The 23,959-nt window shown below is 33.9% G+C and overlaps 1 protein-coding gene and 1 pseudogene across 1 annotated transcript; one reads left to right on the top strand and one right to left on the bottom strand.

Moving 5' to 3' along the window:
* Window positions 1-1,748: 1,748 nt before the first annotated feature.
* Window positions 1,749-2,546, bottom strand: LOC100263835 (protein GLUTAMINE DUMPER 2). The gene has a single exon (XM_002263086.4). It carries the CDS (start codon window positions 2,442-2,444, stop codon window positions 1,929-1,931), a length of 516 nt encoding a protein of 171 aa, XP_002263122.1. The 5' UTR covers window positions 2,445-2,546; the 3' UTR covers window positions 1,749-1,928.
* An 8,676-nt stretch (window positions 2,547-11,222) lies between these two features.
* On the top strand, window positions 11,223-23,487 carry LOC100253537 (conserved oligomeric Golgi complex subunit 7-like; annotated as a pseudogene).
* Window positions 23,488-23,959: the final 472 nt, after the last annotated feature.

Genomic DNA, 23,959 nt, shown 5'->3' on the forward strand with positions numbered 1-23,959 from the left:
CTTGAGAAGCCCATAAGTTTATTTCAAATCCATTCAAAGAAAGTGGAATTTTCCCAACTTTGAATATCAAAAAATCAATCCAAGATTAAACCAAATCTTAAGATTAGTTTAAATTTAGAACTTTAATTTGGAAATAAAATCTAAATCTCAAAACTATTTTGAATTAACCCTAACCTAATCTTGTTCTTGTTTTGACAATGAAACCCTAAATTCATCCATGAGATTCATGTCAGCCTTGTATATGATCAATCAAAATGAGTTGTCCAATGATCAAAAGGAGGATCAAGTATCACTTGAACCAAGTTTGAGAGGAACTACTTAGAGAATACTAACAACCATAATTTAATCATAAAAATAAATATTTTAGATATGAATGTATTCACCCTTCTGCAAATTCTTTAAAAGTTTTTCTATCTTATTTATTGTTTTCTTCAAATAACATAAAATCAACCCAACACAGTGGAGGATTTCTCCTCATAGGTCTTGTTTGGTTACCAAGAATATAGAAGAGAAAAAGAAAAGAAAAAATTAAAATTAATTAAAAATACCAAAGTCTCAAAATGTATATCCCTCTTCTTCTTTGTCACTCTTTCTCAGAATTTTCGTTTTCAAAATTTGTACCTATGTTTGGTTCAAATAGTACTCGTTTTCATCTCGAAAGTATAAGTGTAGTGGTTTTTTCTTTCTTCTACCAATTTCGCAATCTGTTCTCATACCTTAATAGAAGAGTATGTTCTCATAGTGTAATGATAGTTATCGATAAGTAAGAGAAGTCTTTTTCAGGTATGATTTTCCAATTTGAATTAGAATTAGAATTATAAAATAATTTTGTAATTTGGGAATTCCACCAAACTTACAAAACATTTTATTTTTGGATGTGTATGGTAACATTTTATTTCTGAATCCAATCACGGCACCTTATCCAAATTTAAAATTTAAAATATTATTATTTTGACACTAAAGCTATTCAATGATCAATATAGCTTTTGTATAAAGTTAAAGACCGAACGATCACGGAGCGATGAATATGTGGATCATCATACAGCTCACCACCACTCTAGCATGTTTCCCTGTTCACTGGCAATTCCGTAATAAAAGTACCATTTAAGAGCCTACGCGGAGTCGCGTCGCCGCATCGCAGTGACAACTCAACTCCTGAACTTTACACGTAGCTTTCCAACAGCGGCAGTCCAACTAAAACCCAACACGTTTACCCAACTTGCATCCCAAGAAATGCATAACTGACCTCATCTTTTTCCTAACACCCTCTTCGATGTCCCATAACCGTACTTTCCTTTACGGCCACCGTCGCCGGCGAAGTTCCCGGCAGTGGCCGAATAATTCCTTCATCATTTTTCCCAACTTTATTCTTCCAATAAAACTATTTAATCATTTCTTTTACATACGATTATTCCTTGAAACCCCATTACATATTTGATTTTAAAAAGTGATTTTGGAATTAAATCATAAGAAAAATTGCTGTTCCTGTTTTTGATCTGGGCACAACGCAAGAACCCACTTCAAAAAAACACTTTCTTAATTCATGATCTCAGCATGAACCCTTAAACAAGCGGCTTTGTGTTTATGAAAGGAGTCGTCTTTATCTGTGTCTTTGTCTTTGTGTGACCTTTGGTTGCTACAAACTGCTTTTGCCATATAGGGTTTTTGATCCCTTGCTTCCTAAAGCATGAATTTGTGTTTTGAAATCAATATTGTTTTTCAAAAACGAAAGGAAAGTGGAAATGGTGTGATTGGAAAAAAGAGAAGCTCTGTTGTCTCTTCTATTTGATCTCATGTAGAATTTACATTTCCCGGACCAAAAAGAGGAAAAAAAAAATCAAAAGGGAAAAGAAAAGAAGACACCAACAAAAGAAGAAGACTGGAAAAATCTTCCTGCAAAGAGGACAACGAGAACAGGAACTAAGAGCTCACTGGTTTTGCTCTTGGGCTTCATGGGTGTGTTGAGTTTCCCCGTTATGGCTTGTTGCTGTTTGTTCATAGTGATTCATGTCTTCTTTCAACTTCTCACCGCTCTTCTCTGCTTTCTCTTGCTCCTTCTTCTCCTCACCATCGCTCTTCCCATTGTTATCTCCAAAAGAAGAAGCTCTACTCGACATGGGTGTGGCTAAGAACCTCGGCTTCTCATCTCCGGCCATTATCACCACAATCTTCTCCTCATACACCACCGGCCCCACCTTCCGGGCGTCTCCGCCCTTGCCATCGTCCCCGCTCTCCAAGTCCCTTTCCCCACCACTTTCGCCGTTGTCCAAATGCCCATTAGAAAACCTCCAGTAAGAGCAAGCAAGGATCAAGAGCGCAAAAGCAATCAGACCCAGCATAGCCGCCAAGCCTCCGAAGAGGTACGGCACTGGAGAATGCCATGGCGAGCGCTGCACCGTGGCCGGCGACGCTGCTGTTGCGTTGAAAGTTGCACCAGTTCTCATCCTTATGTTTTTTTCTCTCTCTGACCACAGAGATGAGGGGGTGTTTTTAAGATTGTATTGAATAAGGAAATGCGAAGGAAGTTGGGCTTGAGGAACTGAACGGATTGTTGGCTTATTTATAACCCGGAAAAGAGAGAGAGAGAGAGAGAGATTACTTTATCTTTTTTTATCAATTTCTTTTTTGTGGTTTTATGAGTGGGGGCCGTAGGGCAGGGGATGAGGGCATTAGATGTAAATATTTGGAAAGAAGAGGGGTAGGGTTGGAGGGAAGTATGATCCTTGGTACCTGGGAGTGGTGTTCATCTTAGTGTGTGAGTTTTGATGGATGTGCGCTGTCCATTTGTGTATGTTGGTAGGGACCACCATCTTTCATGTGCATGGGGATATTCCATATCCATATGTGTATAAATTTCATCTTACTATTAATTAAATGCTTAATTTCTTCTCTAATTAAACTTTTCTACCATATCTTAAATTATCAAGTATGTGAATTATGGTTTAATAAATTATTGTTTATATATTACTTTAAATTTATTTCACTTAATTATTTTTTAACTCTTTCATATTCAAATAAAATAATTAAAAAATATATAATTTTTTAATATATTAAAAAAATATTTTTAAATTTGTTTTTTCTTTTTTAATATATTCTTGTAACCAAAGATAGCATTAATTATGTTGCTGATTTTCATAATACAAAGTGCTGACTGCTGAGTAGGGTAAAGGCTCTGCTTCATTATTGCTGTTAATTTAAGTAAGTTTTGGCAGATGATGTGGCTCGTATTTAATGATTGCAAAGACTGTTGGCAGCCCATGTGGCACTGACGTGGAATATAATTATAAAGAGAAAGTGAATGAAAACGAAAGTATAATCATCAAGAAAAAGAAAGGAGAAAGAAAACAAAGAAATTGTGAACGTTGATGGTAAAGAAATAAGGTAAATTCATAAATTTATATATTAGTTTTATTTTTATATAAAAGTTTCTAACATTCTAATTTTTTTTTTAAATTAAGTATTTAGTATTTGATTGGATACAAATTTTTATTTTTTATTTTTAAAATAAGAATTAGTGATAAATTTTATTTAAAAACTAAACAAAAATAAAAATATAATTAATTTTTTTTCACGTAAGTGTCTAAGAATTTTTATATCTTATATAAAAATTAAAACTATTTTTAAATTTTTAAAAATAAAAAATGGTTAATTAAGTAAATAATTAATTGTTAATTTGTTGATTGAAGGGGAGAAGGGAGAGAGTGTACGAGTTAATTATGCCCATCCATCCACTGTTTAAGTCTAGAAGGGAATGTTTTTTAGCGAGTGATGTAATGCTTGGATTATTGAATTAAAATTAAAAAATAATAATAATTTATTAAAAAAATGAAAAAAAAAACAATGCTGCGGTGGGTGGGGTCCATGCATTCCAAATGGTACAGTGAAATCCCACTCAATTTTGGTGTGAAAAGAAGTGTGTAATGAGAGAAGCAAACCGCAATCATTTAAAAAAGATAAAGATATATTCAATTGCGGGTAAAGCGAGAGCAAGGCTTTCTGCTTTTCCTTCATTTCATCATTTGCTTTTGATTTCATCTTATTGTGTCCTGCTCGGAGATTAAAATCATACCCAATTTTCTTTCTTTCCCTCTTTCCTTTTCCACCACGATAAATCCCTTGTAGGTGACTCCTCGAAGAATGTTGATTGACCTTTTTCTTCTCCTCACCTTTCACTCTACTCTTATTAATCTTCATTTTAATTGGTGGGTGTGTTGCTAAACCCCATAAGTGACTTAAGCCATTGTCCTAATTATAATCATGAAGCCTAGAATTTTTGTAATCCTCATTCCAATCATGCCGTGGAAGGTGAATCAAGAGATCATGTTTAGTGAAGATGAAATTCAAGCCGTCCAAATATATATGTTTGAATTTTTTTTTTTTAGGATTGAACCTAAATCCACGTTAGTGTTTTTGAGAAGTCTTCATACAATGATTATAATAGACTAGAAGAAAACAAAAGATGACGTATAGACTAAGTTGAGAACATTTTCCCCAACATTTGTCCATATTTTTGTATACAAACCTTTGCGATGGTTCGAGACAATTGCGAGACTTCTTCCTTAGCCTCACACCCATTCCTTCTCCGATTATTACCCACCATAATACTAATAATAATAGCATCTCAGGTGGTCTAGTCATGAATGACGATCAAATTGGGGGTGGGGGGAGTGGGGCCTTGGGAACATTGGACACTAGGCTCCGCGCACCACCTCCATCATCACCACCACCACTTTATGCTTTGCTTTGGCACCCTCTTGGCCCGGCATACCCCATTTCCTACGCCCCCTGGGGCCCTCTTCTTTTGAGAGGGCTCTACTGTATTTGTATATTATGCATAAATACAAGAAAAGAATGAATGGCCGTACAGTGAGTGAGAGGCGCTGCCATTCACTGCCGTGGCCGATGGGTCCACCCCAATCATATCCGGGTCTAGCACTTTGTGGGTCCTATCAATTCGTCACCTTCCACCACCTAATTTCCGCCCCCACAAAATACCATGGCTCCAACTCAATTTTACACACTTGTTTTACTTGTATCCTTGGCCTAACCCCTAAATAATCAGTCTCGCTAAGAGGGCTGTTTGGGATAGTAGTTGGAAAACAGTTTTTCAAAATAAATTTCGGAAATACTTCAAACATATTTTTTTAGTAAAAACTTAAAATATCATATTTTTAAAAGTAATTTATTTATAGTATTTTATTTTTAATATTTTTATAATTATTTTTTAGAAATAATCCTAAAAAAAACTGAAAATAATTAAAATATACTACTAAAAAGTAACTTGTCTTTAGGTTAAATTCTTAAAAAAAAAAAAAATTATCAAAAAAATTAATTATTTGATTTTGGAATTTAGAAACTAGAGTTTGTTTGATGGTTTTTTTTTTTAAGAAAAAAACAATTTTTGAAAATGGTTTTTAAAGTGGTTTTCTAAAACAAAAATTTATTTGAAAATTTAAAAGTGAATTGAAAGCTAAGTAGTGTTAATTTTAAAAAATTTATTCAATTCTCAATTATGAATCAATTTGATAATTTAGATATTGTTATTCATGATATTAAATTGACTTTTGTTTAATAAGATATTAAATTGGATGATTGACTCATTCTCCGTATAAGAAATAATCGCAAAAAATTCTTTAATAATATAAATTCCTATTTCTTAATTATGTCTTATGACGAAGACTAGTGGTTGAATATTATGAAACCATTTCATAAAAGTTCATTGATATTTTCTTTTTATAAATCAAATTAGTTCAATTTTCTATTTTCGAGACCTTTTGTTATTGGAAACAGGTACGAAGCTCTTAGTTACCTGTTTCACCCAATTAATATAAGGAAAATGTTAAGGTATTATAGCGATACCTACAAAACAAAAATTACATACCATTAAAGATATAACATAAAATTTAAATTATTGAACAAGAATACAAAAAAATACTTTTACTAGAACAAAATGACATGAGATGGGTAAATAGTTTGCATGTAAAGTGGAAGATGATCTTAGCAAAGCATCACTAGTAAACTAAGATTATTGATGGGTTGAAATCAATCCCTGGTTTGACTACTAATAAAAACCTCACTAAAAGTGAAAGTTACATTTTTAGAGCTTTCATTTTTTTTTTCTTTTTGTTATAACATGCACACAATGTAGACTGACTTCTTAATTTGATTGATATAAACTTTCTACCAAGTTTCTTAATTAGGAGTTGAAGGAGCATTGCTCCAAGGCTTTTGAGTTGGTAAAGGAAGATCATCTTCTTTAGCTTTGATCATGCATGAAACCATTATTATTTACTTTTTAATAACTTGAGCTTTTTAAATAAGAAATATTTATGCCAAAAATTTAAAATATTTTTCTTATTTTGAAAATCATCCTCATATGCTTAAAGTTGTAAATATACCCTCAGATGAACCAAAATACCTTTTATATAATTTTATAAAAAACATTTTGATGTGAAATAAATATAAAAAGTTTGACGGATGATATTTTTGTTGAATGAAATACATTCTTCTTATTTCCGAAAAACCAATCATTTTTTCATAATAGTGTTGTATTTTGAATAAGATATTATTTGAAATAATTAGAGACAGACATAACATCATCAAAACTTTGATTAAATTTCAAAAATGTTTTTCAATGTACTCTTTTGGGCTTTTTGGTAATTAAGCAAATCTAAATCCCTCTTGTAAATAATTTTTTTTTTCCAATAACAATGTTCAAACTACCCCACTTAGCCACTTGCATGTCAAATCTAGATTACTTTTATTTCATAACTTTACTATTAAGTCACTTAAGCTACCCTACATATAATTGATGTTCACATATGCTTTAACTTTATTTAAATTTTCTTTGAATTTTTTAATCTTAAACATAGCTTTACCATCCCAAGGACACCATATCCAACAATATATTTCAGATTTGCTTGTCTCATTTGGCAATATCGATGAATATTCTATCTCAATTGTATTTTATTTTACCCATTGTGATCCCTCTTTCTCTTCTTCATATCACTCTCATTGGTATTATTTTAGCAAATATTATTCTTCTTTCTCTTCTTCATTTTGATATGGGTCTAATAATTAATCCCATAGCCCCTGGTTTAATAAAATACCATACAAATCCTTTATTTTTTTTCCGCATAACTGCCAACTTGGACAAAGAATGTGCCCTAACTAAACTTTTGTTTGTCAACTTTTTCATCTTTAGAGCATGTTGATAATGCTAAAATAAGTGATTGAAATGGGAAATTTATTCGATTTCCCATCAATTACTATATTTGAATTGTTTAATAGAAATAAAAACTAGGAATCAAAATTTTTATGAAAACAAAAAACTCATTCATGTAGGTTTCGGTTCTTCTCACCCAAATGATGTTGTGATTCACCTCTAGTCTGAATGTTATTTCTACTTTGAACGTTACATGTCACATGACTCAATTCATTTAGTGCTCATTTAGATGTCATTTAAAAAAAATATATAAACTAGTAATAATTTGTATATAAAATGTAAGAACTCTTATATAAAAAGTATGAATTTATTTTATATTATTAAAATTAAATTAATTTTTTAAAAATTAATTTGAGGCAATTTATTATTATTATTTTGCTATTTAATTTTTTTCTAAATTATTATCTTTTTAAGATACATTTACAAAGGTTCTTACATTTTATGTTGGAATTACCATTAGTTAAAGAAAGAAAAAAAAAACACAACCTAAGAATTGTATATAGGGTTATTTGATTAAAATGATTATTAAAAACTCAATTTTGAAAATCTAACCTTTCATTCCTTTTTTACCTCATTTTAACAAAAATGCCATTATTTTTATTTTTATTTATTTTTTATAAAAATGTCATTTTTTAAAAACATATATGTAAATACTTGAAATAATAAAAGGTATTTATGTCAAAAATGGGTTACTTTTAAACAGAAACATTGAAAAATGTTAAATTCACAAATATGAAAATTATTTCATCTTTTTTAACCAATTAATTAATTCTTGTATATATCCTACCAACACTATAAATTTATTTTTTCAAATTTATTAAGTGACTTCACATCATCCGAATCTTTTGTGGACATTGTACCTCTATATGCTTAAACAAGGACTATATCATTAAAAAAATATGACACATCCAAATGTTTAACAATAAGCACTATTCACACACATTTTGTTTTCTTTTATCTTGCATAATGCTACTAAATTTGATGCTCCATTTTTGTTTTTCCTTTCACTTCTGCTTTTTGGTGTCAAAAAATATTCTTTCCTTTGACATAAAGCCCACTTGAGGTTGAAATGCTCTATCCCAAATCTTATTCCTTCAAATCATAGTGTCACCTTTCTTTTCAAATACTTTATTAGCAGATAATCAATTCTCACTTTTGTGTACTTAACCTCCCTTCTTAATCATATTAATCTTTGTTCTTTTAGTGACAGTTCTCAATCATTAATCCCCATTGCCTAATAGTTTAAAGAGCATGAATCCTATGTAGAAACCATCAGACCAAGTTCACTCAATCTGATCTTATATCATTCAAACCAATCCCATAAACATCCATCAAACTGTACTTAAACTTCGGTTTGATACAACATATATCATTATCTGGTCTTTAGTTTCTGATCCAGAAAGGGGGTATTAGAGTGGTTTACTGAATGGAGAGGTAAGGTGGCTTCCATGGCAGACACATTAGTTTATATCTATAGTGCAGATAGATTATGGTTTTGGTGATTGATCATGATCAAGTTTCAGGTACCTTTTGCTTTTAATCTGATTTTTACAACAACAAAGCAGTATAGTACTAACTGATTATCTATTATAGATAGCCGAAAAGAAAGGAATAAGATCGTATCTCATTATTATAGGCATTAATCTGGTCATATTATGTGATATATTATATACATTGCAAAGATATAGTGGAAGGAGCACTTGGTTGGAGAAGAACTACTTGCCTTTAATAAGCAAAGGTTAGCGTCCAAATTAATCTACTATATCAACACAAGGGTGTGTCCTGAGTGTTGGAAGCTTTCGTCACAACACAGGAGAGAAAGCACTTGTTCCCCCACTTGGGTGAATCTATGACACACACCTCCTTTTTAGTTATGCTTCCTCTTGCAGATGAGGCAGCCAGCACCCAACCTCAGGTATACCCAGATAAATGGATATATATACATATATAGCTAGACATGTTCTTTTACACTTGGAGATTAATCTATATATATATATATATATATATATATATATATATATACAAACAGCTATCTGCACTGCCCTTGGCAACCTAGGAGATCTATATCACGTGTTTCTGCTACAGCAGACTTCAGAATTAATCAAGAAACTTTGGAAGGCAACATGGTATATATGAAAAGTTATAGAGCCAGAGCTAGGTTAAAAGCAAAAATTATACCATCAAATGATTTTTAGCATTGACAATCTCCTACATATTGAACACCGTTTCCTATTTATCCATAAATACAAGTGTGCAGGAGTACATGCATTTGGATACGAATGCACAGATGCACCCATTGAGGAACGACTCTCACATTCTAAGTGGCTGTCTTTCGCTGCCTATATGCGAAGCCCCTCACACTTTGTCCTGCCACTGAATCCAATTTTGTTTTTCAACTCTTTCCTCCCTCTTTATCTTCAATCACATACATATAAGACACTTCTGATTTTTGCTTGGATATCTTGTTAGTGTGTTATTCCCATCAAGGCTCACCTCCTGAGTGGATGCCACTTTAGTCTTAGTGTCATCAGCAAGTTGCATTAACTCAATCCTGCTGTAGCATTACACTGTTTTTCATGTGTGGGACAAGGGTCTTAGCATCCCATCAACCCTGGTTCTTTTGGATTCTTACTGGGTTGATCAAGACATAAGAATAAAAATAGAATTGAAAATAGATATGCACAGATCCTGTCTGTCAGCTTAATATCTAATGCGTGGGACATCGTCCTACATCATCTTAAAAAGTACATATTATGGGTGTTTGCCATGTATGAGTTCTATCTGAATGTATCTGCAGACAAGAATATTATGCTCAAATCCATTTTCTTTTTTTCCTGTTTAGATGGATGTAGTGGAATGAAGTAGCTATCTGTGAATAAGAATATTTCATTTTGAGGTATGATTACTTCTAGCCCAGATGATTTCTCAATCTAATAGAGTCTTGTGAGTTGGGCAACCACAGTATGAATGGGTTCCGAGAGAATTTTGGATGCTGATGGTGATGCAAACTGTTTATGGCCTCCAAATCTTCCTAATACCAAGTATATATGCTCATAATCTGATACCAAGTATGTTCATGTTGAATGGATATTATGCACTGATGCCCTTTGAGACAAGATGTTTGATTCAGTTTCTTGGCCTTGTAATTCTTCCTTTGTTCTAGCTTATGTGAAATTCATTGAGAAAGTTAGGATCAGGAGCCATAATGCTGAAATGGCTTGTTCTCTTAATCAAGCTGTGACCATATATATGGTGCCTGCCCAGAGAATTAATGCTGAAAATGATGTGAGAAAAGGATCAATTTGAAGTGACTTCCAGCATTTTGCTTTCTTTTCCTCATTCTTCCTGAGATTGAAATGGAGTTTCTTGGATTCTGATAGCTTGATAAGACAAATAGCTCTTGATTGAACTGCCGCTATTATGGATCGAAGCAGTTCTTCCCAAGTTATATCTGGCATTGTCCTGCAATAAGACTATCAGACAGCGAAGGAATAAAATTAAAATGGTACCTGATTGCAGCAAGCACTTAATATTTTGGATATGGTATATCATTTGATGAAGCACCATACCGAAGAAGCCCAATCCCAGCTCAGTTGAATCACCTTACCTTGTATGTTTAATTAATATACCATGAGAGATGATATAATGGTACCAGTTTTGTCCTTTAAACCTCTCAGAAACAATGAGGTGTTTGACTAGAAGCATTTGAGTGTTCAAATTTTCTACTTTCAACCACTTCATTGATTTGCAGAAAATCATTAAAAGGGTCATTGGCCTCTGCCAAAAGTGCTGACATTGGAAAACCAGCTTTATTCCTATGGTCCTACATATCCATAGAGCATAAAGAATGGCTTAGATGTTAATGAATGTTCTCTCATAAACAGGAGTAAGTTCTTATTTTCTCCACCCATGAGGGTTTAGTCAAAAGAAGGAACAGGAGAACCCAAGTCAAAAGTGCACCTCTTCTTCTTGTTCACTATGACAAAGTTACCAAGCCATGGGTAAATCCACCTCTCTCTTGAACCGTTCTCTCAAGCTTATACTTTGGAATGCTGCCACACTTACCCATCCTGGAACTGTATGGATAAGAAGTTTTTGGTTGAATGAACTGGTTCAGCCAAGGGAATCAATAAAAGCCCTTTTGGTTGAAGACCTAATCAGGCCATCTTCTCATATGATTATCCTGTTCACAAGGTACAAGACCGAAGATTTGAAAAAGGTGGGATGGTTTCAGTATCATCAATTAGTCCAAATGTTAATTCTATCAGCCCTAATTCCCACTTGCCATCTCTTTTATCTTTATTGGATTCCTACCATAGTGTTCTGGCAAGAGGACTAAGAGAGCAGAAAAGGCTGAAGGGGAGTCCACAAGAATGCAGGGACACTGCAGAATATTTAGTCAGAGTTGGGAAGATGGTTAGCTTTCCACCACCCATACTCTAAAAAGACCTTCACAAACTGAACTAATTCTCCTCTTTTTTGTGAAAATTTGAGGCAAGACCAAAGATGCTCTCCTGGGAACACTCATTTACACTGTTATACATCTAAATTTTCCTTCAAGGAACCTTTTCTTGGAGAGACATCTGACTATATGTGCTTCAAGCATGTTTGGTTTGAGGAAAGATTTCCTAAGAGATGAAGATTTACCCATGCTTTGTTGTAGCTGTCTGAATTCAATAGTCTCTTAAGTAATTACCTGAAGCCAGTTAACAGAATTCTTGAAATGGTCTTTGTATAGTAGATTTGACTGGCTAGTGGACCAAAAATCTTCATTGCTTGGGGTTGAGGAATTTCAGGCTTTAAGACTGAAAATGGTTTACAAAGTTCACAAAGCATATATTCAAATTGAGAAAATATAAACATCTGAGATTAATGAGAATCCAAATAATATCCTGAAAGGAACAGATCTATACATCAATGGTGCGCAACAGAGGTATTTTTCCCAGGTTTTAGCTGTCCAACACATGCTGATATGAATGCAATCATTGATTTCAATCATCTTCCTTTCCTCTCATATAACATACTACATAATACTGGACTCATCTGTCCGAGATAAATCCATGGTGTATTGCTCTTGGCCTTCACAGTTCAACCAACGTGCTCATATACTGCTGGAATAAAACCAAAATTCTTCCCATGGAGTAATAGCATTACATTCTTTCACTTCACTTAGATTGGCAAAACAAACAAGAGCAAATGCGTAGTTCTTTCCAGAAATGAAATTGAGTATGGGAGAAAAGAAATGCTCCTAAGTTTCAACTTAATCTCATGAGAAACAAATGGGAAATTAGGATAAAAATCAAGTAAACAAGTCAAGACTATTGGCCAATGGCCCTCAGATGGTTGACTTGCAAGCGATAGGTAGGATAACAGACGAGAAAATGGTACATAGGTATGAAATTCTTTGTACCTTAGGTGCTTCTCCTCTGGTTTTCCACTAGGGAGAGGGGGCATGGCCTCCCTTTCCTCCTACATATGTTTTGAAGAACAATACTTGACTACAATCATACCCTTTGCAGCAACATGATCTCGAATAAAATGATGATGAAGTTCAATGTGCTTCATTCTTCCATGAAAAACAGGGTTCTTTGTCATGGAAATTGGGGTCATGTTATCATTGTATGTGGTCATTTACTGTAGTTGCAGAGATCTAGTTTGATTTGTGAGAACCAGTTGAGCTGAGTTGTTTCAATGGTCTGGCTGTTGGTGCTGCGATTTAATCTTCTTTTAGGAACATATCTGGTTTGCAGTTAGACAAACTGTCTAACTGTTCAGTTAGAGTAAGGATGGCCAGTATGGGAACTGGGAAGGATCCTGAATCAGTTAAAACATTACTTGTGCGATGGATAAGGTCACTATTTCTGTTCTTGGATCAATTCATGTTTAATCTGCATTTCTTTCTTTTTCATCATTACTAATTGGAGCATGTGTGTTTCTTTAGATAACCAATGATTTTACCTGTGTTCTAGGTATGGACAGATGGAACGTGTCATACTTTCTTCTGAAATTGCTGGTGTAGATCTAAGAGGAGCCATTTTGCGTGGTGTGGGAGCCTAGGGGATTTGTTGGAATCCGTGTAACGATTAATGGCAAAAAATAGAAAAACGAGAGAGAAGAACACAAAGATTTAACGTGGTTCAGTTAATTGCCTATATGGTTACATAAAAAGGTATTTATATTAATCCGTAGGAATGAAAATTCCAAAAATACCCTTGAACCGTACCGCGGGGGGTGTTGCCCCCGCACCCCCAACCTATTGTTTGCCCCACAACAAAAGAAGTACAAGCTTGAAAGGCAAATGCCGTTGCTCCACTTCGCTCCAGCATTTGCCCCTTTTTCTCCATATGTCTTTTCACTCAAATACGAGTCACATACTACAACAGGATTGAACTCGGTGAAACGGTTAGAAGGATGGAGGAGTCTATTCCCCAAGTCATTCTGTTCCTTAATGAGGCTGTAGAGAGGTGCATCAGTTTTACTGGTGGTTCTGAGATAGATGAACTAATTCTAGCAATAGATGACATAATGTTACAGTACATTTCTACCCTTCAAGAGACCCTTAAATCATTGAGAGCTGCATGTGGAGTAGATACTGGTGATGGTGGTGGTACAAAGAAGGAAATGGTATCGGACAGAAAAGAAGGAACTCATAATGCATGCAAAGTAGACTTGATATCAAATGAGGAAGAGTGGTCTATTGTCCAAGGTGCATTGCAGATCCTCACAGTTGCAGATTGTTTAACAAGCAGATCCGCAGTCTTGAAGCTTCCTTGAAGGCCACTCTTGCTAGACTGAGCACAAGTTTGTCCCTTTCAGTGTTTGGCTCAAATTTGGACCAAAATCAGTCACATGTAGCCAGTGATGATGGGAATGGAGAATTGTCTATGGTTGGAAGGGCTGCCTTGGATGTGGCATCTGTGCAGCTGGTTGATGTGCCGCAGAAGGCTTGGAGACACTTTAACCTTTTAGATCAGGTGAGTGAAACCAATATTTGTGCATTTCCTTTTTCTGTTCTCTCTCTCTCTCTCTCTCACACACACACACACATTACGTATTTCTGAATATGACAGCAGAAACACCAAGCGCTAGAAGATAGGACGACATTAGGTATTGCTGAATATGACAGTGGAAACACCAAGTCCTATTTTTAAGTTGGGCATAATCCTGATGGTGATATCCTACACTCTGAATCCAATAAAAGAAAAATGAAAGAATAAACTGTCGAAAACATTGATCATATGGAGCTTGTTAACAGGAAAGAGGCAAATTGGTCTTTGGGGATATTCTTTATATTGGAAGCATCAAAATCCATTTTAATGGTTAGTTTTGAGTTAGGCAGTCAATACTGTTCGGCAAGAAAGTTTAGTTTTACCCAATATTCTGTTAGTATGGTAAACAATGGTGGGTATTCTTTCATGCTACTGTATCTTATACTCCTGTCACTGTGATAGTAAGGGATTTTAGTCTTTTAATTCTTGTGTAGTTTTTGATTGATGGTTAGAATTTGTTTTATTCAAGGGCTAAATTTAACAGTAATTAAAGTCTTTGGTCTTTAGAATTTGGTTCAATCATCTCTTTTTGGAGTTATTGGGGATTCTATTTAAAATGTGTTCAAGGCTTTTCTTTTGAACACATCATTTTTCAGAGCTCTTTACTTCTGTATGCCTTCTCCTCCTCCTTTTCTCTTAATTTTTTCTTCATGATATACTATGTAGTTATCAATTGAAAGAAGTTTCATCCAGTCCCTTATGGAGTGGTGGTCAAGGGCATCTCTGGAGCTGGCAGATTGTTCATTATTGTATTTTATTGTTAGGTGATTTTTTTCCTCTTTTTGTTTGCCCTTTTTTTGTGTTGTCAGTTCTTTTCATCTTCCTAGCTTCAATGCATACCCTCAGGCCTATGTGACCAGTGTTGGTGAATATCTTCTTACTTTGCCTCAACAGTTGGAGCCACTTGCTGAGGGCATTTGTAGCAGTGATCCCAATGCTGATGAAGCTCAGTTCTTTGCAACCGAATGGATGTTCAAGGTAACCAACCTGTACCTTAAATGAAAAGCCATGAACCATTCAATTTTTTGTGCATTTTGTTTTCTAATAAAATTAGACACCCAACAACCCACTTGTTGAAGCTAGGATAATGGTTTTGAAGGGTTAATTTTACTTGCATCACATTAAGTCACCAATAATTTCTAATTTCGTTGATTAGCACCCCTATAAATGTCTTCATTTTATAAATTTATTTTGTAGAAAGATTTAAATAAAAAGATTTTAGGTGTATGTATCTTTCTTATATATTTTTTACTTATCAAAAAAAAAAAAAAAAGGATTAGGTGCATGTATCTAACCATTGAAAAATAAATTTTATAGATGAAATACATTTATAGGGGTGTTAATTGACGGAATTTGAAACTCATGGTGATTTGATGTATTTGCACTAAACCTCAGGAGGTATGAGTGAAATTGACCCTAGTTTTGAATGATCAGATGTTTCCTACCCTAGCAAGCTTGTGCCAAGTGCCCAATTTTGGTACTTGAGACACATAGATCAATTAAATTCACTTATCGTTTATTTTCTTAAAATGAGCAGAAAATTTTGTGTATGCTTCGTCTAATGATATCTTCTATAACAAAGGTTGTTGAGGGTGCTACTGTAGAATATTTACATAATCACATAAATTAATCATACATGGTTAAAGAATACTAACAATAGAAAATCACTCACTATAAAGAACATACCTGTTTGAGCCATCACAAAATAAAAGTGATTGATTGTTGCAACCAAGTCTTCCTCTCTATGATCTTGATAACAGCTATGGTGGCTCTATGGGAAAACAGAAAGACCCTTTATCTAGATTAGAGAGGGGACTTAGCATAACTCAATATTAGGTTCTCATTGTGCCCTCCCATAATGGGCTTCAATGAGACCCATAGCCTACACTTGCCACTCAACTGAGCTTCTACTCAAAAAATGCAAAACCCAATCCAAAATGTGATCACTAGTTAATTGGGCTCATTATATAATAGACTATCCATTAACCCGTTTTTACAAATACAAATTATTCAATTAATGTTAGCCCATATAAAAATTTTCCAACATTCTCCCATTTAGGCTACATTAATTGTTTTTTGAGGATTCATTAACTTCATTTTGAAAATAAGACTCTCGGGTTAAGTACAGAAAAGTTTATTTTGTGTGGCCACACCTTTTTTTTTTAAAAAAAAAAAATGATAGTCTATAAGTAGCATCTTGACAAACTTATCCGGTCCAACATGGTCTTAATATTGGACTATGATGGTCTATATGTTAATCGACATGGATCGTAAACCCAATAGTGTAGTAAGAAATCAATACCAACATGTGATCATCATCTATATGCATTGTTTCTTATCAGTCCTCATTACAATTTACCAGCAAAATGAAATTGTAATTGCAATTTCTCAACAAAATGAAATTGCTACAATTTCTAAACAATATGAAATTGTTTGACTTTAACAAGTCATATGTCACCAATAGTGCACCACAAGATCTCAAAATAGCGGTATTTGTGACATCCAATAGTTTACAACTGTAATTCTTAAAGTTCAATATCTTAAGATACCATGTTGTATGTAATTCAATTATGACATGCTATAATATAATACTTAATAATGATGATCATAATAATAATAATAAATTAATTTTGCAAGTCGCATAACAATAATTGAAATAAGGGAAATCACAAAAGCTCCCACTAAATTAAAGAATCAAAAGACTTAATGACACCCATATTCACAACATGTTCCTTGAACGTTATGGACTTTAAACCTTTGGTTAGAGGATCAGCTAGCATGGACTTAGTTCTTATGTGCTCAATCACAATATCTCCTTTTTTCACTAAGTCTTTGACTGTAAGGTACTTGATTTCCATATGCTTAGAACCCATACTAATCTTATTATTCTTGGAGTAGAACATAGCTGCATTATTGTCACAATAAATCACAATGGGTCGAAAGATGGAATCAACAACTTGCAACTCTAAAATCAGATTTCTTAGCCAAACAGCTTGAGATGATGCACCATAACAAGCTACAAACTCAGCATACATGGTCGAGGATGCAATTAGGCTATGTTTGACACTTTTCCATGAAATGGCTCCACCAGCTAACATAAAAATGTATCCTAAAATAGATTTGCGATTGTCAGAACAACCGCCAAAATCAGAATCTGAGTATCCAACTACCTCGAGATCATCCACCCTCCTATACACAAGCATAAAATCCTTCGTTCTTTGTAAATATCTCATGACTTTGTTTGTAGCAACCCAATGATCATGTCCAGGGTTTGATAAATATCTACCAAGAACTTAACAATGAAAGCGATATCAGGTCTTGTACATACTTGTGCATACATCAGGCTACCAATGGCACTAGCATAAGGAATAGTCTTCATGGCACCCTTTTCCAAATCATTCTTTGGATACTATTCATTACTGAGTTTATCTTCTTTCACAACAGGTACATCACCAGCTTTGCACGTCTACATATTGAATTTTTTAAGCACACAGTTGATATAGGCTCTCTGAGATAGCCTAAAGAAGTTTCGAGATCTATCATGATAAATCTCAATACCCAGCACAAAAGATGCTTCTCCGAGATCCTTCATGTTAAAATTAGCAGACAAAATACGCTTGGTATCATTCAAGAGATTCACATCGCTACTAGCAAGTAAAATGTCATCGATATAGAGAACCATGAAAATGTACTTGCTCCCATTGACTTTCATGTAAACGCACTGATCAAACTTGTTTTCTATAAAACCAAAAGACGTCACAATTTTGTCAAATTTCAAGTACCACTAACAAGAAGCTTGCTTGAGACCATAAATTGACCTTTTCAATCTGCATACCATGTTCTTTTTCCCATTTTCCTTAAATCCTTCAGGTTGTGACATGTAGACCTCCTCACTCAAATCACCATTGAGAAAAGTTGTCTTGACATCCATCTGATGAAGCTCTAAGTCAAAATGAGCTACCAACGCCATAATTAGCCTAAAGGAATCTTTGGTAGAGACTGATGAGAAAGTCTTTGTGAAATCAATTTCCTCTCACTGTGTATACCCTTTAGCAACCAACCGAGCCTTGTATCTTTCAACATTTCCTTTGTTATCTCTTTTGGTCTTGAATACCCATTTGCATCCAATGGGTTTATATCCTTTAGGAAGATCAACAAGTTCCCAAACATCATTGTCTAACATAAACTACATCTCATCTCTCATGGCAATCAACCATTCATTTGCCTTATCACTACTGAGAGCTTCATGATAAGTAGTAGGGTCCACTTCTTCTCCAATGTCATACTCTCCATCTCCAATGTAAACATAATAATCGTTAGATAAGGCATGCCTTCTAGTTCTTTGCGTTCTCCTCATTTCCATAGGAGGAATCTCATTTACAATAGGGGTTATTTCGACAGTGGGGAAATTGACAGTAGCAACTCCTTGCTGAATCCCATAATCAAAAGCTCCACATCAAGGTTAACGTCTGAGACTGGCAAAGGTAAAGAAATAACATCCATGGGTTCCAGTCTTTCATTGGATTGAGAGGGTATACTATCAGCAACATCCAACTCTAAAAACTTTGCCACTTGAGACTCAACAACTCTAGTGCCACAAGTCGAACAATAAAACTTGTATCCTTTTGAGTGATTAGGATACCTAATAAAGTAACACCGAGTAGTTCTCAAATCTATCTTCTTTAAAGAAGGATCATAGATTTTCACCTCAACTGAACATCCACATACTTTAAAATGATTCAAATTGGGTTTTCTGTCTGTCCATAGTTCAAACGGTGTTTTAGGCACAAACTTACTAAGAACATGGTTCAGAATGTAGGTTGCTATTTTAATGGCTTCACCCCATAAGTATTCTGACAAATTTGATCTACTCATCATGCTCCTCTTCATTTCCATAAAAGTGTGGTTGCACCTTTCTGCCACGTCATTCTGTTCAGGACTACCAGGCATAGTATACTGAGCAACAATACCATTATCTTGTAAGTACCTTGCAAAAAGTCCATTTTGTTGTCCAGCATCACCATGCTTCCCATAATACTCACCACCTCGATCAGATCTTACAATCCCAATGACTTTCCCTAATTGTTTCTCAACTTTAGTTCGAAAGACTTTGAACATTTCAAGAGCATCTATCTTTTCTTTGATCAAATATACATAGCCATACCGGAAAAAATCATCAATGAATGTAATGAAGTACTTGTTGTCACACAAGGTAGTGGAGTAAGGCCTACTAATTTTTGTATGAACAATCTCCAACAAATTTTGACTACGAGTTGCACCATTTTTCTTAGTCTTTGTCAATTTTCCTTTCACACAATCAACACAAATTTCTAAGTCATCAGAATTAAGGCGAAGAATAATCCCAGAACTAATTAAGCGTTCTACTTGTTCTTTAGAAATGTGCCCCAAACGCTTATGCCATAATAATGAAAATCTTTCTTTAGTCAAAGGTCTTTTAGCAACGCTATTTTCAACATTGTAAGAACAAGTAGATAACAACGACAAACTCTAAAGTCCGTCAAACAAAACACAATTGTCAATCACTTTAGAGTCATAAATCACCTCAACTCTTTTATTTGCAAAAGTGAAACTATATCCAGCTTTGTCAAGTACTGAAAGGGAAATTAAATTCCTTCTAAACGAAGGTACACAAAAAACATTGTCCAAAACAAGCTGAAAACCAGAATCTAATTCTAGAACAACAATCCCAATATGCTCAACATCAATCCCGATGTCATTGCCAACTTTAAGCTTTGACTCTTTTTCACTTGGCTTCCTTAGATTTCTTATCCCCTGTAAAAAAGTTGCAATGTGAACAGTAGCACCACTGTCAAGCCACCATGAATCTAAAGGAACATTAACTAAATTAGATTCAAAACAGACATAGGCAAATAACATACCTTGTTCGTCTTTTTTCTTCTCTAGCCAATTCTTAAACTTAAAGCAATCAACCCTCTTGTGACCCTTTTTGTTGCAGTGATAGCACTTAAGGTCTATGTTCTTAGCATTTCCATTCTTCTGCTTCTCACTTCCACTCTTCTTGAAATTCTTGCTTTTCTTATGATTGTGGAAGTTGGGCTTTCTAGCCTTTTCAACTCTTTTTTTATTATTCGGTTTTCCAAGAGCAACGAGATGAACAGATTCATTCTTTTCTCTTTTCAGTTTTTCTTCCTTAGTCACACACTTAGTGATCAGGTCATTCACACCCCAAGAGTCATTCAGGGTGTTGTATGAAGTTTTGATTTGGTTAAAAGAAAATGGTAGAGTATCGAGGGCTTGATGAATAATAAACTTATTGGGAATGGGAATGTCTAGTGCTTTCAATCTAGTCTGAAGATGCACCATTTTTAGGATATACTCACAAACCCCTTTTATATCATTATACCTCATATTCATCAATTCATCCATAAAATACCCAGCTTCGGCATTGTCAGATGTCTGGTATCTATTTGCCACAACAACGAGAAATTCCTTATCATTGTTGCTCTCAGGTATTCCTCTAAGGAGATGCTCAACAATGGACCTCTTGATTGAAATGAGACTCAAACAGTTCGATCTTACCCATTTCGCATAATGAGCTCTCATAGCTTCAATGCTTTCATTAGTGGGCTTATGAGGTTCATCTTCACGTAGAGTCATGTCTAAGTCCATCATTCCTAAAACAAACTCTATGTCTGATCTCCATTTCTTATTGTTCAACCCACTTGGAATTTCAATTGTAGTATTATTATTGTTCACAACAAAAGAAACTGATTGACAAAAATTTGCAACTAGATCAATTATGGGCAATAGGTAAAATGCTTAAATAAGCATAAGAAATACAATACAAGAATCAATTGTATTATCATAAACTCCCATTTGGGCAGAGTCCACAATAAACAACTATTCTCTAAGCATGAAAATCAATAAATAATTCATTAAAATTTATTTCCTTTGGGCAAATAAATTTATCAAATTATTTATTTCATTCAATATCCTCATGTTGTTAAATTAATTTGCACAATAACCCCCTTTGGGCAGGCGATTATACAAATTAATCTAAAAGTTTCCCCATCAACAAAATAAGAACTCATAAACTTGCAAATTTTGATGGTTAAATCACTTTGGTGAAATAACCTCAACAATTCACATGCAACGTTCCAAAATTGGGTAAATTAAAAAACAATATTGCCCAACAACAATAGTGCATATTAGCGATATATATGCATATGATCAAACAAGATGAAGTACGTCACAAAATGTACTTTCAATGATCAATGATCAATTATAGTTGCAAGAATTTGAACAACAATTTTTTTTTTATTACACTTTAAACTAATTATTTAACTAGTTTATGTGATTTAGACCAAGTAGGAGAGTATGCTTGAAAAAGTTTCAATCTAGAGAGAGTGAGTACTACACTTCTATTCCATATATATTAGCATAATTTCTGGTAAATTCTCAATAGAAAATTATACCAAAGAATAATTTTAAGCTAATTAAAACACATAAATAAGTAATAATTATTTAATAAATATTTTTGACCCCTAAAAAATAAAATTATATATCTAGAAAAATAGATGACAAAAAAATGAGCTCACAAGAAAAAACGGGGCTAAAAAAAGACACTGGATGAGGTTACACGCACCTCACACACTTGACTCACGAGTGGGGAATGTGCGGCACATGTGGCACGTGTGGCATATGCTGGAGGTCATCTTCAACCTCCAGCAGCGGGTCAAAAAATTTGCAATTCGGATCAAATGACCAGATTGCTACCCAGATTATAAACAATTGAAAAAAAAAAGGTTTTTCGATCGAGATCTTGAGGGGTTTTAAACTTTAGGTTGTTTCTAACAATTCTAAGTCATTTAATCATAAAAAAAAAACAACTTAAAGATCTCCATAATTGATTAACAAAATTCGATTTTTATACCTCCATAACCAAGATCAAAAAATTCTATTTTAACACCTATTTCGGCCTCATTTTACATGTATTTTTACCTTAACAATATAAGAAATCTCTCTACAACAATTAATTAAACAAAAAACCTTCTCAATCTTTAAAAAAAATATAAAACAAATTTTCTAGGGTTCATACCCATATTTTCGAATTTTCAAATTTCACCAAATTGAGCCAAAAAACCAAAATTGATGCTACATATCAACTATAATATATGTAAACAACAAAATCTAAGAGTTTAATTTGAGTAAAACACAATAATTTGAACAAATAAATTTTTTCTTGAATCTTTAAATAAGAAAATTCTGAAAATTTAAAAACTTAATTACTCCCAATTTAAACAACGAAATTGCACATATGATATATCAATTTGAAGCTTATGACAAGAGGAACAAAAGACCTAAAGTTTCACAATCAAAAGAAACCAAAAAACCATACACATTCATGAATCACACATTTGGCTCCGAAAATAAAATAAAATAAAATAAAATAAAATAAGAAACTAAAAATTTTATTTTCGATTTCCAATTGTAAATCCTAAATCATGTAAATCTGGCTCTAATACCACATATAGAATATTTACATAATCACCTAGATTAATCATACATGATTAAAGGATACTAACAATAGAAAATCACTAGAAAGAACATACCTGTTTGAGCCATCACAAAATAAAAGTGATTGATTGTTGCAACCAAGTTTTCCTTTCTATGATCTTGATAACAACTATGGTGGCTCTATGGGAAAACCCTTTATCTAGATTAGAGAGGAGACTTAGCATAACTCAATATTGGGTTCTCATTGGCCCCTCCCATAATGGGCTTCAATGAGACCCATAGCCTACACTTGCCACTCAACTAAGCTTCCACTCAAAAGATGCAAAACCCAATCCAAAATGTGATCACTAGTTAATTAGGCTCATTATATAATAGACTATCTATTAACCCGTTTTTGCAAATACAAATTATTCAATTAATGTTAGCCCATATAAAAATTTTCCAACAGCTACTGCTCTTTACATGGAGCAATTGTGGAGGATTCAATACATAATAGATCGTGGAGCACAACAGCTATTAGCTGACATAAAGTATTTGAGTAATGTACTTTCTGCTTTATCAATGTTGATCCCTCCAATCCTGGCTGCATTCCACTCATGCCTTTCAACTCTAAGAGATCATTTGAAGGATTTTGTAAAATCAGATGTAGGAAATCAGCCTGATCTTCCAACAACCAACTTTGTATGTAAGATCCAACGTGTAAATTTAGAATAGTGTTTTTTTCTAGAGGAAATTTTGTTGTTGAAAATAGAGGGTAATTTTTCCCATCAAACCATCTCAATGGGTAGCCATTGTGGTAAAATCAGCCTGTGTTTTATGTGTTTTATGCATGTTATGTTGCCTGACTCACTTGCATTAAGTTTTGGATAAATATAATGTTTTTGAAATTGCTGGGGAAAGGGGTTGGGCAAGTGGTAGTTGAAATGCCACCACTGTTCATTTGTAGAGTGTGTTTCATCTTTTGTCCTCCACACCCTATGAAAGAAAATCAAGCAAACATGACATTGTATTAATTTTTAATACATCTTTTCCTCATTGTTTTATATTTTCTGCTATGATGATTTTGAGGTAGCACTTGAATAATCCCTTCCATTTTGCTAACTACGGTCTATTTTGGATTCCCTATTGAAGGAAATGCAACTTATACAGATCTATAGGAAGTCGAAAACACGGTTGGTTCCTAGAA

Source organism: Vitis vinifera, chromosome 4, assembly GCF_030704535.1.
Source record: "Vitis vinifera cultivar Pinot Noir 40024 chromosome 4, ASM3070453v1".
In the NCBI taxonomy this organism is placed as follows: Eukaryota; Viridiplantae; Streptophyta; class Magnoliopsida; order Vitales; family Vitaceae; genus Vitis; species Vitis vinifera.

Excerpts from the sequence above, each read along its gene's own strand:
- LOC100263835 (XM_002263086.4), bottom strand. The coding sequence starts at position 2,444 with ATGAGAACTGGTGCAACTTTCAACGCAACAGCAGCGTCGCCGGCCACG.